Here is a 17,027-nt window from a genome sequence, read left to right as displayed (position 1 = left end):
GCTTCAGCACAGGAGAGCCACACACAGACAATTAGACAAGACAAATCGCGGGACGTTTCGATAGTGTGCAGCTTTGCTCCCGTCTACCCGGGGATCTTTGCAGCTGTTTAACAGCAGAACACCGCAACATGTTAAATGAACACCCCAATGGCGTCCTCAAATACGGTAATATTTGCATGCCTCAGACATTGCATTCACCTTTAATGGAAGAACAGCACTGCACATTCCCGTGCTCCCTTGTGTCAGTATTTAAAATGGTTCTTAACTCCTCTTCTGATATATTTTTCAATGATTTCAGAGGGGATGTGAAAAGGGGAATTGTACAAATGAAAATAATATTTTTGTTTTCATCTTTAGTATTTATTTTGGTAAAATTAGTATTTTGTTTTGCTTTTGTTAAATTAAGGGAAAAAAAGACAACTACTGTTCAACAAAGTTCAAGTAAAAAATTTCTTATTTCCATCCATCCATCCATCCATCTTCTACCGCTTATCCGGGGCCGGGTCGCCGGGTCGCGGGGGCAACAGCTTTAGCAGGGAAGCCCAGACTTCCCTCTCCCTAGCTACTTCTTCCAGCTCTCCCCTGGGGATCCCGAGGCGTTCCCAGGCCAGCTGGGTGACATAGTCTCTCCAGCGTGTCCTGGGTCTTCCTCGGGGTCTCCTCCCAGTGGGACATGCCCGGAACACCTCACCAGGGAGGCGTTCAGGAGGCATCCAAATCAGATGCCCAAGCCACCTCATCTGGCTCCTCTCGATGTGGAGGAGAAGCGGCTCAACTCGGAGCCCCTCCCGGATGACCGAGCTTCTCACCTTATCTCTAAGGGAGAGCCCGGACACCCTGCGGAGAAAACTCATTTCGGCCGCTTGTATCCGGGATCTCGTTCTTTCGGTCACGACCCATAGCTCGTGACCATAGATGAGGGTTGGAACGTAGATCGACCGGTAAATTGAGAGCTTCGCCCTTTGGCTCAGCTCCTTCTTCACCACGACAGACCGATACAACGTCCGCATCACAGCAGACGCTGCACCGATCCGCCTGTCGATCTCTCGCTCCCTCCTGCCCTCACTCGTGAACAAGACCCCAAGATACTTAAACTCCTCCACTTGGGGCAAGATCTCCCCCCCGACCTGGAGGGGGCACTCCACCCTTTTCCGACTGAGGACCATGGTTTCAGATTTGGAGGTGCTGATTTTCATCCCAACCGCTTCACACTCGGCTGCGAAACGCTCCAGTGAGAGTTGGAGAGCCCCGTTTGAAGGAGCCAACAGCACCACATCATCTGCAAAAAGCAGGGATGCAATACTGAGGCCACCAAAACGGACCCCCTCAACGCTTCGGCTGCGCCTAGAGATTCTGTCCATGAAGGTTATGAACAGAATCGGTGACAAAGGGCAGCCTTGGCGGAGTCCTACCCTCACTGGAAACGATTCCGACTTACTGCCGGCAATGCGGACCAAACTCTGACATCGGTGGTATAGTGACCGAACAGCCCGTATCAGGGGGTTCGGTACTCCATACCCACGAAGCACCCCCCACAGAACTCCCCGAGGGACACGGTCAAACGCCTTCTCCAAGTCCACAAAACACATGTAGACTGGTTGGGCGAATTCCCACATACCCTCGAGAACCCTGCTAAGGGTGTAGAGCTGGTCCACTGTTCCACGGCCGGGACGAAAACCACACTGCTCCTCCTCAATCTGAGGCTCGACTTCCTCACGGACCCTCCTCTCCAGCACCCCTGAATAGACCTTACCAGGGAGGCTGAGGAGTGTGATCCCTCTGTAGTTGGAACACACCCTCCGGTCCCCCTTTTTAAAAAGAGGGACTACCACCCCGGTCTGCCAATCCAGAGGCACTCTCCCCGTTGACCACGCGATGTTGCAGAGGCGTGTCAACCAGGACAGCCCCACAACATCCAGAACCTTGAGGAACTCCGGGCGGATCTCATCCACCCCTGGGGCCTTGCCACCGAGGAGCTTTTTAACCACATCGGTGACTTCAACCACAGAGATAGGAGAGCCCACCTCAGAGTCCCCAGGCTCTGCTTCCTCCAAGGAAGGCATGTTGGTGGAGTTGAGGAGGTCTTCGAAGTACTCTGCCCACCGGTTCACAACGTCCCGAGTCGAAGTCAGCAGCGCCCCATCCCCACTGTACACAGTGTTCGTGGTGCACTGCTTCCCCCTCCTGAGACGTCGGATGGTGGACCAGAATTTCCTCGAAGCCGTCCGGAAGTCGGCTTCCATGGCCTCACCGAACTCTTCCCATGCTCGGGTTTTTGCCTCTGCGACCACCGAAGCTGCGTTCCGCTTGGCCAGTCGGTACCCGTCAGCTGCCTCTGGGGTCCCACAGGCCATAAAGGCTCGATATGACTCCTTCTTCAGCTTGACGGCATCCCTTACTGCTGGTGTCCACCAGCGAGTACGAGGGTTGCCGCCACGACAGGCACCAACCACCTTACAGCCACAACTCAGATTGGCCGCCTCAACAATAGAGGCACGGAACATGGTCCACTCGGACTCAATGTCCCCCGTCTCCCCCGGAACGTGGGAAAAGCTCTGTCGGAGGTGGGAGTTGAAACGCCTTCTGACAGGGGATTCCGCCAGACGCTCCCAACAAACCCTCACAATACGTTTGGGTCTGCCAGGACGGACCGGCATCTTCCCCCACCATCGGAGCCTACTCACCACCAGGTGGTGATCAGTTGACAGCTCCGCCCCTCTCTTCACCCGAGTGTCCAGAACATGCGGCCGCAAATCCGATGATACAACTACAAAGTCGATCATCGAACTACGGCCTAGGGTGTCCTGGTGCCAAGTGCACATGTGGACACACTTATGCTTGAACAAAGTGTTCGTTATGGACAGTCCGTGACGAGCACAGAAGTCCAATAACAAAACACCACTCGAGTTCTGATCGGGGGGGCCGTTCCTCCCAATCACGCCCCTCCAGGTCTCACTGTCATTGCCCATGTGAGCATTGAAGTCCCCCAGTAGAACAAGGGAGTCCCCAGCAGGAGTACTCTCCAGCACATCCTCCAAGGACTCCAAAAAGTGTGGGTATGCTGAGCTGCTGTTTGGTGCATATGCACAAACAACAGTCAGGACCCGTCCCCCCACCCGCAGGCGGAGGGATGCAACCCTCTCGTCCACCGTTGTGAACCCCAATGTACAGGCACTGAGCCGGGGGGCAATAAGTATGCCCACACCTGCTCTGCGCCTCTCACCGTGGGCAACTCCAGAGTGAAAGAGAGTCCAACCCCTCTCGAGAGGACTGGTACCAGAACTTGGCTGTGTGTGGAGGCAAGTCCGACTATATCCAGTCGGAACTTCTCTGCCTCACACACCAGTTTGGGCTCCTTCCCTGCCAGAGAGGTGACATTCCATGTCCCAAGAGCTAGCTTCTGCAGCCGAGGATCGGACCGCCAGGGTCCCCGCCTTTGGCTGCCGCCCAGCTCGCATTGCACCCGACCCCTTTGACCCCTCCCACGGGTGGTGAGACCATGAGAAGGGGGACCCACGTTGCCTCTTCGGGCTGAGCCCGGCCGGGCCCCATGGGTGTAGGCCCGGCCACCAGGCGCTCGCCAACGAGCCCCACCTCCAGGCCTGGCTCCAGAGGGGGGCCCCGGTGACCCGCGTCCGGGCAAGGGAAACTGGGTACCATCGATTTTATTTTTCATAAGGGGCTTTGTGAGCCGTGCTTTGTCTGGTCCCTCACCTAGGACCTGTTTGCCATGGGTGACCCTGCCAGGGGCATAAAGCCCCAGACAACTTAGCTCCTAGGATCATTGGGACACACAAACCCCTCCACCACGGTAAGGTGACGGCTCACGGAGGAGTTCTTATTTCCCTAAAAGGGCTATTTCTATTATTAAGCAGGCACAACTTAACAAAATAAAAGAGTTCCTCTGCCTCAACACAATACCTCTCATTATTTGCTGTGTACTGGCAAAGTGAATAATTGTTATTTTCGTGCACCCCATTATTGGTTGGTTGTGAGGAGTGTTGATTTGTATAAGCTTGGCTTGACCATACTAAATGGGCATATAGCCCTGCTCCCCATGACCACCGTGCCTGGACCGACAGCATTCTAGTTGAGGACCACTGCTCTAAATTGTCCCTGAGTGTAAGTGAGTGTGAGCGTTGATGGTTGTTCATCTGGCGACCAGTTTAGGGAGTGCCCCGCCTGCTGCCCTAAAACAGCTGGGATAGGCTTCAGTACGCCCACCATCCTTATGTGGATAAGCGGATTACAAAATGGATGGATGAATGGATGGATATGCAAATAATGTTCAATTTGGTCTGATTGTTGATATGTGCGTAGCTTGGTTTATTCTGTGTCTGAAGTATTTTTGTTCTGCTTCCAGAGAGATGAAGAAAGGAAATATCGGTCTGGCTTTGGGAATGATTGGTAAAAAGTTGAGGAACTCAATTGGAAGTGTCCCAAACTCTGTCCTCGCAGGAAAGAATGAAGTGGTTCATCCAAGTTTAGCTGTAGGAGCTTTTTCATTCACACTATATTGCATGGAGGTATTGTTGTTTTTAACTTTCAGGAATTTCTTTTTACAGGAGAGTGCACAGAAGTTTGAACAGAATGTTCATCTTTTTGGATCAACTGTGGAGAGCCTGTTGTACAGATATGGAAAGGTAACATTTAACTTGTATTCTTTATATTCCACAAAATTCCACATTTCGGTCAATGAATGTTCAACCGTTGTTCCTTTTCGCCTATCTGTTGTTCTTAGAAAAATGGTGTGTAAAGACGATTGATTTTTAACCATCAAAAGTCAAAGCTCGAAATAAGCATTTTCGCATCCCTAGTTGTCATCTACCACGGGTATTGGGGAGCTCGAGGGAAGTTCTGTCAGACTGTAATCCTTGTCTCCGTGGTGCCGAATAAGCGAGATTTCATCCACACTAAGTGATGAGAAAAGACAAAGAAGCCATGCTAATTGCTAAGCTAATGTAGGAATGATATAGCTAGCATGTTTATCACATCACATCACATTTAAATGTTTGGGTGATCGATTCCACAGACGTCTGGCTGGCACAGCATTAACGCAGACAACAGCCAATTTTGAACAGCAAAATGGGCACCTCAGTCCATGTCAGGTCCATTAATTTGACATCTAGGCATAAAACACAAGGAGGATAAGATAAGATATCCTTTATTTGTCCCACAATGGGGAAATTTACAGCCTCCAGCAGCAAGAATGTATGTAGAAAGAAGAAGAGAAAAAAAAACAACAACAAACATCTTTCAATTAAATACAATATGAACACAAATGGATAAATCGCAGGAGACAGGAGACTCAATTCTGGTACCGGGGGAAACGAGGAGAAGTGCTGGTTTCAGTTCTCTGCACGTCACCCAAGGATCTCCCCGCTCGCCCTCTCATTCATTCCATCTAATACATGGGTGTGTCCAACCTAAAGGGTGGGGGCTGTTGAAGACACACTGAACTTGCTTGACTATGTGTGTGTGTGTGTGAGAGAGTGTAAATTACGTACATATATGCAATTGTTACAAAAACATCACGTTGCAGATGGCTCCATCCACGTCCGACCTTGCTCCTATTTAGTCTTAATACTTATCACTTCCCAACCATGTCCTCGAAAAGGTGGTTGAATCCCTCAACTGCCACACAGTGCACGAAGCATTCTTGATTATAAATGTGAATATATCATGATTAAAAGCATTATATCTTCATTAAAAGCATAAGCGTTCTTCATTGCAGGCATAATCAATTAATGATTGCAGGCATAAGCATTCTTCATTGCAAGCATAATCAATTTATCATTAATAATATGCAAATGTATGATAAAAACAATCAACCTAACAGTCCATTGTCGGCATTCCGTCATCATTTCATTCCATTCCACCCATCGTCATGGTGATTGGTAAAATAAAAACAATACGGCAGACTGTGTGAGACAGACGCATTTTTAAAAACTTTTTTGGGGCTGAGTGTCTGCTTGTTGTGCCAACATGTGAAGTAGTAGCTTTAAATACGTTCATGACACTGATAGGCTGTCGCCGATGGTTGAGACGTACAAGGCCGACCTGAAATAATGACGGAATGATGACTGACGAACTAATCACAATAGGACTGTGTCACCATTAAATATATTGACACCGTCCAAAACAATACCATAAGTGATTTTTCTAATTTTTCTGATAACATGGAAAACTGAACCAAATAATGTTTAGATTCTATTTATAAAGGTTTTCAATTTAGGCATAGAATTTAATCAACTCGGCGGCCCAGTAGTCCAGTGGTTAGCACGTCGGCTTCACAGTGCAGAGGTACCGGGTTCGATTCCAGCTGCGGCCTCCCTGTGTGGAGTTTGCATGTTCTACCCGGGCCTGCGTGGGTTTTCTCCGGGTGCTCCGGTTTCCTCCCACATTCCAAAAAAAACATGCGTGGCAGGCTGATTGAACACTCTAAATTGTCCCTAGGTGTGAGTGTGAGCGTGGATGGTTGTTCGTCTCTGTGTGCCCTGTGATTGGCTGGCAACCGATTCAGGGTGTCCCCCGCCTACTGCCCGGAGACAGCTGGGATAGGCTCCAGCACCACCCTAGTGAGGATCAAGCGGTTCGGAAGATGAATGAATGAATTTAATGTGGATGTGGCCGATTTCAGCAGTAGTGGGCATGAGCCTGAGATATTTAATGCAAAAAAATTAATAATTGAACATGGAACACAGTGGAACATAAAAGAAGACTACAGCTATAGTACATGCGCCGAGGAACAATGCGTGTTCATAACTTGCTATCCTGGGCTTTTAACATACGGTCCACCTCGCCATCAGAAAGGCTGTGCTGAGCGTGTATGATTTTTTTTCTGTATTTTGCTCCAATTATGCACTTTCAGATCTTATATAAACTAAACACCAAAGTGTGTGGCATGGAGGTAGACTGATGAGCATGACCACTTCACAAAGGTCATGGGTTGGATTCCAGACCCCAGACTGTGTGGAGTTTGCATGTTTTCCCCATGCCTTGCTGGGTTTTCTCCAGGTACTCCAGTTTTATCCCACATTCCAAAAACATGTATGGCAGGTTGATGAAACACTCTAAAGTGCCCCTAGGGGTGAGTGTGAGTGCGAATGGTCAATTGTCTATGTGTGCCCCGCGATTGGCTGGCAACCAGTTCAGGGTGTACCCCCACCTGAGACCCAAAGACAGCTGGGATACGCTCCAGCAAACCCGCAACCGTTCTGAGGATAAGCGGATCAGATAATGCATGGATCTAAAACTTTTTTTTTCATCATGACTGATACATTCTAATTGTCACTGTGGACACTAAAATGCGATATATTTTTATATTTGAAGACTCAGAACTGTTATTGTGATTACAGCAGTAGTAATGTCAGAATGTCGGAACAAAAAAATAAAACGTGTGTGTATCGGTGTGTGTGCGCACACACACACAAAACAATGCACACGATGCAATTAACACATGGACGGACACATGCACACACACACGAGCACAACAAACACTTCTGTGGTCGTATAAAAGCTCAGTTGCAGTAGAATGAGAATCTGGTGTTTTTAAAATATTGAATGGCTGTCAATAAGTTATCATTAAAAAAGTACTTTCCACATCCTTTTGGATTAATATTTTGCTGTGAAAACATGCTTAATTTTCACTGAACCCATAGCGATTTCGTTTTCACAACGTTTTCAAGATATCTGGAAAGAATGTTGATATGAAATTGTGTCCATGTCGCACACCCCAAATTTGCACTCAACCCCAAAAATGGTCTTGTTCCTTTTTTATGTTATTAGACAGTTGTGGATGAACAACTCATTCTGAAGAAAGTAGCAGATGTGCTTATCAACCTGTATGCCATGACCGCCATCCTGTCTAGAAGTAGTCGTTCCATCAGACTCGGCCTTAGGAATCATGACCATGAGGTATGTGTACACCCAAACTTGGATCAGTAGACCAACCCATTACACCAGGGGTGCCCAAACTTTTTGGATCGAAGATCTACTTTTCGATCAACTAACCTCCCGGGATTTACCCTTACCGGCACGCTCACACACACACACACACACACACACACACACACACACACACACACACACACACACACACACACACACACACACACACACACACACCATACGCCATGATGAGAAACAGCGTGAAACTGAGGCATGCAACGCATTTTGCAGCCTGTTAACTATCGTAGCTCACACATACCATTTTAAAGTGCTTCCCTGGGCCCTCCTAGATTCCTATTCTTTGCCCGTGCTCTCGGTGAATTGCACGAAGCAAACTCTGAATGAGAATAATGACGATAAAAGATAAAGAGCAACAGTTCTGATCACAAGCTGCAATTGCAGACTGCTGAGAGCTAACAACCTCCGGTGACGTAATCACGCGCCACCGTAAATTCAAGATTTACCTGCTTTATTTTATTTTTTAATTATTTTTTGGGTGAAAATGAGACTGATAAGATGATTAGGGTGCAGTGTACATTAACACAAAAAATATATGACTAACATGTACAAATACACACAAATGGTTGTTTTTGTTTTTTTTCTCCTCGACACTCCTCGGATCTACTTGGGACCTGTCTTAGATCTACCGGTAGATCAGGATCGAGCTAATGGGCACCCCTGCATTACACCAGAGCAAAATTTGAGAATGTGAATTTTTAATAATAATATTATTATTTCTACAAAAACAATAGGGACCTATCAACAGTCGCTGCTCGTGCCCTAACTAGAGCTATGAGAATCTATAAACGGCCATTTATAAAGGGCCCTTGTGTGGCCCTGGCAACGTTGCGATATTACCACATTGGTCAAATTATTGGTCAAAAGGTCAAGTTACAAAAATACGCCCAAGTATTTCCACTAATTGCATATTGGGATTCCTCGTTGAATTCCCTTTCAAACCATACCTGTTTTGTGAAGATTGACTCGGTAGGTCCTGAGATCAAAGGGTTCCAAATTTCAATTTCAATTCAATTTCGATGAGCCGTAGCTACCAAACCCCTGCTCCGATTAATGTCAAATTTGAGATTTAGTGTTATGCCATCACTATCGATAAGATAGCTGTTTGGTTAAACCCATTGGGTGATTTGGTATTGAAAGGCCCAGGAAATCAAACCCCAAAACCAGATCAACTCGGTAGCAGCACTTTCTGTAGATATGATACACAGTGTTGTTTTCACACCAAACTATCATTTTCGAATTGCAGAGAAGAAATGAAACAAAAGATATGCATCAGGTTTCCCAAAGGCATGTGGGAAATTGCGACAACAGAAACCTTGATCATGAGTCTTTGATTCATGAGTCTCTTGTTTTTTTCCCCGTTTTTTTTAAAGTGTATTGCCAATTATAGTCAGAACAAATTCTGTATTGTCAAAATGTAAATGGACTGCAAGAGAAACATTGAGGCATTTAATTGTAAAGTGTGTGTGTGTGTGTGACATTTTGTCTCTCTTCTCAGGTGCTGCTCGCAAACACCTTCTGCAATGACGCTTACTTCAAGAACAATTATTGGATGACTCAGCTGCAAAAAAGTATGTAAACACAATAAATGCTGTCTATGTTGCCATGAGCCGCTATCATATTCTGGTGGGAAAATAACCTTAAGACAAAAATATTGCAGTTTCACGTTATTGCAATTACAATTTGAAAATATATCATTTGGAAATGGTTGAGTAACAACCTTTTTTAATTGAAACCATTTGTTTATTCTTAAATAACATGGTATATAGTTGTTACATTAGTAAACATGTGCTACATGTTGAATTAAAATAAATTAAATCAAAATGAACATCAAACATGAAGTGGACAAAACCTTGCATCTCCATCCATCCATCCATTTTCTACCACTTAACTGGGGACAGGTCACATGGGCAACAGCTTTAGCAAGGAAGCCCAGACTTCCCTCTCTCCAGCCACTTCTTCCAGCTCTTCCCGAGAAATGCCGAGGCGTTCCCAGGCCAGCTGAGAGACATAGTCTCTCCAGCATGTCCTGGGTCGTCCCTGGGGCCTCCTGCCGGTGGGACATGCCCAGAATGCCTCACCAGGAAGGCATCCAGGAGGCATCCTAATCAGAATGCCAAGCCACCTCATCTGGCTCCTCTCGACGTGGGGGAGAGGCAACCCGACTCTGAGCCCCTCTCGGAATACCGAGCTTCTCACTTTATCTCTAAGGGACACGCTGCAGAGAAAACTCATTTCAGCCGGATCCAGGATCTCGTTCTTTCGGTCACGACCCATAGCTCGTGATGATAGATGAGGGTTGCGACGTAGATTGACAAGTAAATTGAGAGTTTCACCTTTTGGCTCAGCTCCTTCTTCACCACGACAGACCGATACAACGTCCGCATCACACCAGACACTGCAACGATCCACCTGTTAATCTCCCGCTCCCTCCTTCCCTCACTCGTGAACAAGACCCCAAGATACTCCTCCACTTGTGGCAAGATCCCCTACCCGACCCAGAGAGGGCACCCCCCATTTTTCGACTGAGGACCATGGTTTCAGATTTGGAGGTGCTTCACACTCGGCTGCGAACTACTGGAGTGAGAGTTGGAGAGCCCTGCTTGAAGGAGCCAACAGTACCACATCATCTGCAAAAAGCAGAGATGCACTACTGAGGCCACCAAAATGTACCCCCTCAGCACATTGGCGGCTCCTAGAAATTCTGTCCAAAAAGGTTATGAACAGAATCGGCAACAAAGGGCAGCCTTGCCACAGTTCTATTCTCACTTGAAACGATTCCAGCAATGCGAATCAAACTCTGACATCGGTGGTGTAAGGACCGAACAGCCCGTATCAGGGGGTTCGTTACCCGATACTCAGCGAAGCACCCCCCACAGTACTCCCCGAGGGACACGGTCGAACGCCTTGTCCAAGTCCACAAAGCACATGCAGACTGGTTGGGCAAGTTCACACTCATCCTCGAGGACCCTGCTGAGGCTGTAGAGCTGGTCCACTGTTCTACGGCCGAGACTAAAACCACACCTCTCCTCCTGAATCTGAGGCTCGACTTCCTGACGGATCATCCTCTCCAACATGCCTGAACAGACCTTACCCGGCAGGCTGATGACTGTGATCCCTCTATAGTTGGAACATACCCTCTCATCCCCCCTCTTAAAAAGAGGGACCACCTCCCCGGTATGCCAATCCAGAGGCACTCTCTACAATGACCATGCAATGTTGCACAGGCGTGTCAACCAGGACAGCCCCACAACAACCAGAGCCTTGAGGAACACCGGGCGGATCTTATCCATCCCAGGGGCTTTGCCACCAAGCTTTTTAACCACGTTGGTGATTTCAACCCCACCACAGATTCCTCAGACTCTGCTTCCTCTAAGGAAGGCGTGTTGGTGGACTTGAGGTGTTCAAAGTATTCTGCCTACTGACTCACAATGCCCCGAGTCAAGGTCAGTGCCCCATCCCCACTGTACACAGTGTTAATGGTGCACTGCTTCCCCCTCCTGAGACGTCGGATGGTGGACCAGAATTTCCTCGAAGCCGTCCGGAAGTCGGTTTCCATGGCCTCACCGAACTCTTCCCACGCCCGGGTTTTTCCCCCTGACGATTTACTGCAAATCCTTCCTGTCCTTTCTCTGCCCTTTATATTGAATGCCCCCCCCCAAAAAAATACAACAGGGTGGTGTTGGGCGGTATTGTGGCTAAATGTTTTTTTGCGGTTCACATGTATTACCCAACAAAAGACAATTTGTCGCCTAAAAATGTCTACATCGATGATGGTGGGGTTGTAGGGGTAATGTTGTGGATGTACATTCAAACAATCCAAAACGTTTTCTTGAAAGGGTGCTTTACTTGATGAGGTGATAACCACTAGGAAGCTACCACATCAAATCATCAATCATATCAAGACATAAAGTCCAAATGTATTGGTAGAAATATAACATGTAGAATTTGCCGATCCAGATGGCACTGGTATGTCATAGTATTGGTCTTAGCGTGTCGATTATTGTATGTGAATGAATGACTTTGATTTTTAATTCTTTCCTCAATCATTTGAACTTACAGACTCTCCTGAGAACAATGATGCCAGCATTAAGAAGATTGCCAAGGATGTCTTGGAGAATAGAGCATACATCTGCTCTCATCCTCTTGAGAGCACCTATTGAGCTCTCTCATGTGACTCCAATACCATTTGATGATGTTTCAATAAGTGCAAAATTGGACCATCTTTTTACAGTGGAAAAAGATAGACCGCCATAATAGTTTTTTATGTTTCAAGGAACCAATATCATCTTTCAGAGCTTGTTGCATTGCTCATTTTTAGTTCTCAAAAAATTAATAAAAGTTCACCCAAGCCACTACAAGAGGAGATGACACTTGAGAATTCTGTTCGATTAAATGGATTCTGATTTTGAATTGACTCCACCCAACAAGTTGTTGAACTGAATGTGAGGTATTACAAGAGAATTCAATGCAATTCAGAAAAACACATTCTCATCACAAGTCAGCTCCAAAACGACCTGTTCAAAATGTTTGGTCAGCCATTTTAAAGACTTAGATAAAGAAAGGTATTCTGGGAAATGCAGTGCTCTTCTTCCATCATATCAAACTTTTTTTTTCAATAATAATGATCTGTTTTATCTGAGTGGACTTTTATGGCTAATTAAAAATACGACTACATTTGAGTATTTACGGTTATCGAGTATTCAGTACATGAAGTGCTTACAATAATATTTTTAATGAAATTCATGTAAATAGACTTATACACGTAAAGCGTCATTTTTTTTTAAATTTTACATCATGAATTTTAATTCTGCTTCCTGCAACCTTGCCACCTCAATTAAAATTATAATTCAGAAATTTTGTTGGAATTTAGGGGTCATTCTCAATTGAATTCTGTCTTGCACAACTGTACTCAAACTGGTAACCGGAAGAAGTGACAATGACATTGCATTCTCGATGCACTGCCCAGTACATACAACATCGTCATCTGCTGGACACTTATTTTATGAACATAATAAGTAAGGGTGTACATTAATATGACATCAAACACAGCCGTCAGTGTTGGTCGTGTGTCCAGTCGGGACAGAACTTCCCTACAAACTTTGGGGGGGGGTACAGTGACAAGGCCATATGACCTGAACAACATTATTAATCCGGTGATTGTGCCCCTACATCAGGGGTGGCCAGCCAGTCAGAGACTAAGAGCCAATTTTTTTACCGTGTTACGGCAAAGAGCCACATCATGCACATGGTTACGCATAAACATCTGCTTTCACACACACACAGAGACCTCTCTGCTAAGCCTCATTGATTGTAAATGTCACACACCAACACGATAATGACAAAAATTGACTCTTACGGTACCAAGACCACAGGCCAGTCATTTTCAACAATGAATTGTGTGTACGATCTCACTTACACAAACTCTCAGTTGTTCATTATTACTCATCCTGGCTGCTCAAGAGCAGGTCCTGAGCACCAGTCATTGAGGCCCAGATATATCACACCAGACAAGACCCAAGCTGTAGTTTGCGCAAAGAGGCACCTAAGATGATCCAACACATACCTGCAGGGTGTAAGATGCTGGCAGGGAAAGCCAACATTGAACGCCATAACCAGGTGGCTGGCATAGTCTACCGAAACATCTGTGCGGAGTCTGTACTGGAAACCCCAATGTCAAAATGGGAAACACCTCCGAAGGTGGTGGAGAATGACAGAGCAAAAATCCTGCGGGACTTCCAGATCCAGACTGACAAGATGGTAATGGCGAACCAACCAGATATCGTGATCATAGATAAAGGGCAGAAGAAAGCCGTTGTAGTGGATGTAGCGATCCCAAGTTATGGAACCATCAGTATGAAGGAACACGCCAAACTCGAGAAATACCAAGGGCTCAGAGAGGAGCTGGAGAGAGCCTGGAAGGTAAAAGTGACAGTCGTGTCTGTGGTGGTCAGAGCACTCGGGGCACTGACCCCCAAACTAGATGAGTGGTTGCAACAGATCCAGGGAACGACATCGGACATCTCAGTCCAGAAAAGCGTAGTGCTGGGAACAGAATGGGGGACAGACACCACCCGGGGGGTGAGACGAGGATATACAGTGTGTGTGTGTGTGTGTGTGTGTGTGTGTGTGTGTGTGTGTGTGTGTGTGTATATATGTATATAAATTTTCCTCGTCCTGAGCTCCTGCCCTGAGCACCAGAGCCATTGAGGCCCAGATATTTTACTTTTGACCGCGGAGTCATTTTCGACTTGTCATATGAAAGCCCGGGAGTCGCATTGAACCAGTCCAAGAGCCGCATGCGGATCGCAAGTCGTCGGTTGACCACCCCTGCCGTACATGAACCACTCAGGCCTAACTTCATCTTCATGGACGACAATGCTGCAGCATATCAAGGTCGCAGCATCAGGGAACGGCTGTTGGAGACTGGAGTCTCTCAAATGGAATGGCCTGCACTTTGTCCAGACTCGAATCCTGTTAAAAACCTGTGGGATCAGCTGAGTAGCCATGTAGAGTCTTGAAACCTTCGTTTCAATGAATTGTTTGAAATGAGGAAATCACCAGTGCATCCTTCCACTTAAATGTCCTGCTTTCGTGATCACTGTACTGTGAACTTTTTACATTTTCCACAAATTTCACCCGAAAGCCAAATCTCTCTCTCTATCACATCACTCGTTTTATACGACTGTACTTCTTTACCATCAATCCAAAATCAAACTGCTTTATCTTCACAATGGTCATGGGCGTACTAGAGCCTATCCCAGCTGACTTCAAAATTACTGCATTTTATATTTCTGTTGTTTTAAATAAAATTGACGATTTTTTTAAAATATTAGTTTTATTGATTAGGCCTGTGCCTCGATCAATATTGTTAATTGGACTCAGTGAAACATGTACTTTTCAGCTGTTTAGTATGACGATCCTTAATATTGCGACATAGTGTATATTTTTTTTGAATTGGGATGACGTCAATTTCCCTATGTAAAAAAATGGTTCATCGACCGTGATGTGTTAACTTCACTAAACTCTTAACTGCAACTGTAGGAGGTTTCATGACATTTTAAGACAAGGGGGACAAGTTGCAATTCTACTCCAACTTTCAATTTTTTTTTAATTGGGATGACGTCAGGGGGCCCGGCCAGGCTTAGCCCGAAGAGGCAACGTGGGTCCCCCTTCTCATGGGCATGTGGGCAATGCAATGTGAGCTGGGCAGCAGCCAAAGGCGGGGACCCTGGCGGTCTGATCCTCGGCTGCAGAAGCTAGCTCGAGGGACGTGCAATGTCACCTCTCTTGCAGGGAAGGAGCCCGACCGAGCTGGTGTGCGAGGTAGAGATGTTCAGGCTGCAAATAGTCGGACTTGCCGCCACACATAGCCTGGGTTCTGGCACCAGTTCTCTAGAGAGGGGTTGGACTCTCTTCCACTCTGGAGTTGCTCACGGTGAGAGGCGCAGAGCAGGTGTGGACATACTCATTGCCCCCGGCTAAGTGCCTGTACATTGGGGTTCACACCGGTAGACTCCCTCCGCCTTCAGGTGGGGGGACGGGTCCTGACCTTTGTTTGTGCATATGCACCAAACAGCAGCTCAGCGTACCCACCCTTTTTGGAGTCCTTGGAGGGTGTGCTGGAGAGTACTCCCTGCTGGGGACTCCCTTGTTCTGCTGGGGGACTTCAATGCTCACGTGGGCAATGACGATACCTGGAATGGCGTGATTGGGAGGAACGGCCCCACCGATCTGAACTCGAGTGGTGTTTTGTTATTGGACTTCTGTGCTCGTCACGGACTGTCCATAACGAACACCTTGTTCAAACATAAGGGTGTTCATATGTGCACTTGGCACCAGGACACCCTAGGCCGTAGTTCGATGATCGACCTTGTGGTCGTGTCATCGGATTTGCGGCCGCATGTTCTGGACACTCGGGTGAAGAGAGGGGCGGAGCTGTCAACTGATCACCACCTGGTGGTGAGTAGGCTCCGATGGTGGGGGAAGATGCCGGTCCGTCCTGGCAAACCCAAACGTATTGTGAGGGTTTGTTGGGAGCGTCTGGCGGAATCCCCTGTCAGAAGGAGTTTCAACTCCCACCTCCGGCAGAGCTTTTCCCATGTCCCGGCAGAGCTTTTCCCATGTCCCGCGGGAGGCGGGGGACATTGAGTCCGAATGGACCATGTTCCGTGCCTCTATTGTTGAGGCGGCCAATCTGAGTTGTGGCCGTAAGGTGGTTGGTGCCTGTCGTGGCGGCAACCCCCGTACTCGCTGGTGGACACTGTAGGCGGAATTCCCACCACACTATTTGACCAATAATCAAATACCTTGGCGGACTTCCTTCAATACCAGCAGTAAGGTATGCCGTCAAGCTGAAGAAGGAGTCCTATCGAGCCATAATGGCCTGTGGGACCCCAGAGGCAGCTGACGGGTATCGACAGGCCAAGCGGAACGCAGCTTCGGTGGTCGCCGAGACAAAAACCCGAGCGTGGGAAGAGTTCGGTGAGGCCATGGAAGCCGACTTCCGGACGGCTTCGAGGAAATTCTGGTCCACCATCTGACGTCTCAGGAGGGGGAAACAGTGCACCATTAACACTGTGTACAGTGGGGATGGGGCACTGCTGACTTCGACTCGGGACGTTGTGAACCGGTGGGCAGAGTACTTTGAAGACCTCCTCAACTCCACCTACACGCCTTCCTCGGAGGAAGCAGAGTCTGAGGATCCTGAGGTGTGCTCCCCAATCTCTGTGGTTGAACTCACCGATGTGGTTAAAAAGCTCCTCGGTGGCAATGCCCCAGGGGTGGATGAGATCTGCCCGCAGTTCCTCAAGGCTCTGGATGCTGTGGGGCTGTCCTGGTTGACACGCCTCTGCAGCATCGCGTGGTCATCGGGGAGAGTGCCTCTGGATTGGCAGACTGGGGTGGTGGTCACTCTTTTTAAAAAGGGGGACTGGAGGGTGTGTTCCAACTACAGAGGGATCACACTCCTCAGCCTCCCTGGTAAGGTCTATTCAGGGGTGCTGGAGAGGAGGGTCCGTCAGGGAGTCGAGCCTCAGATTGAGGAGGAGCAGTGTGGT

At 47.5% G+C, this 17,027-nt stretch overlaps 1 protein-coding gene across 2 annotated transcripts in view; it reads left to right on the top strand.

Annotated features, from left to right (window-relative positions):
* The window catches only part of acad9 (acyl-CoA dehydrogenase family, member 9), a 32,157-nt gene extending 19,321 nt beyond the window's left edge, over positions 1-12,836 (top strand). The window contains exons 14-18 of one of the 2 annotated variants that reach the window (XR_007963990.1): positions 4,364-4,490; positions 4,566-4,643; positions 6,872-7,017; positions 7,789-7,917; positions 9,467-9,524. Coding sequence is in view for 1 of the 2 variants with exons in the window: in XM_052075137.1 (XP_051931097.1) it covers positions 4,364-4,490; positions 4,566-4,643; positions 7,789-7,917; positions 9,467-9,539; positions 12,031-12,131 (508 nt within the window). In the remaining variant the exon portion in view is untranslated. Of the gene's footprint in view, positions 1-4,363; positions 4,491-4,565; positions 4,644-6,871; positions 7,018-7,788; positions 7,918-9,466; positions 9,540-12,030 lie in introns of those variants that run through there. The other variant, XM_052075137.1, reaches the window with a different exon arrangement.
* Positions 12,837-17,027: the final 4,191 nt, after the last annotated feature.

The sequence above is a fragment of the Hippocampus zosterae genome, chromosome 9 (genome assembly GCF_025434085.1).
Source record: "Hippocampus zosterae strain Florida chromosome 9, ASM2543408v3, whole genome shotgun sequence".
NCBI lineage: Eukaryota > Metazoa > Chordata > Actinopteri > Syngnathiformes > Syngnathidae > Hippocampus > Hippocampus zosterae.
This window is presented reverse-complemented; position numbering and strand designations above follow the sequence as displayed.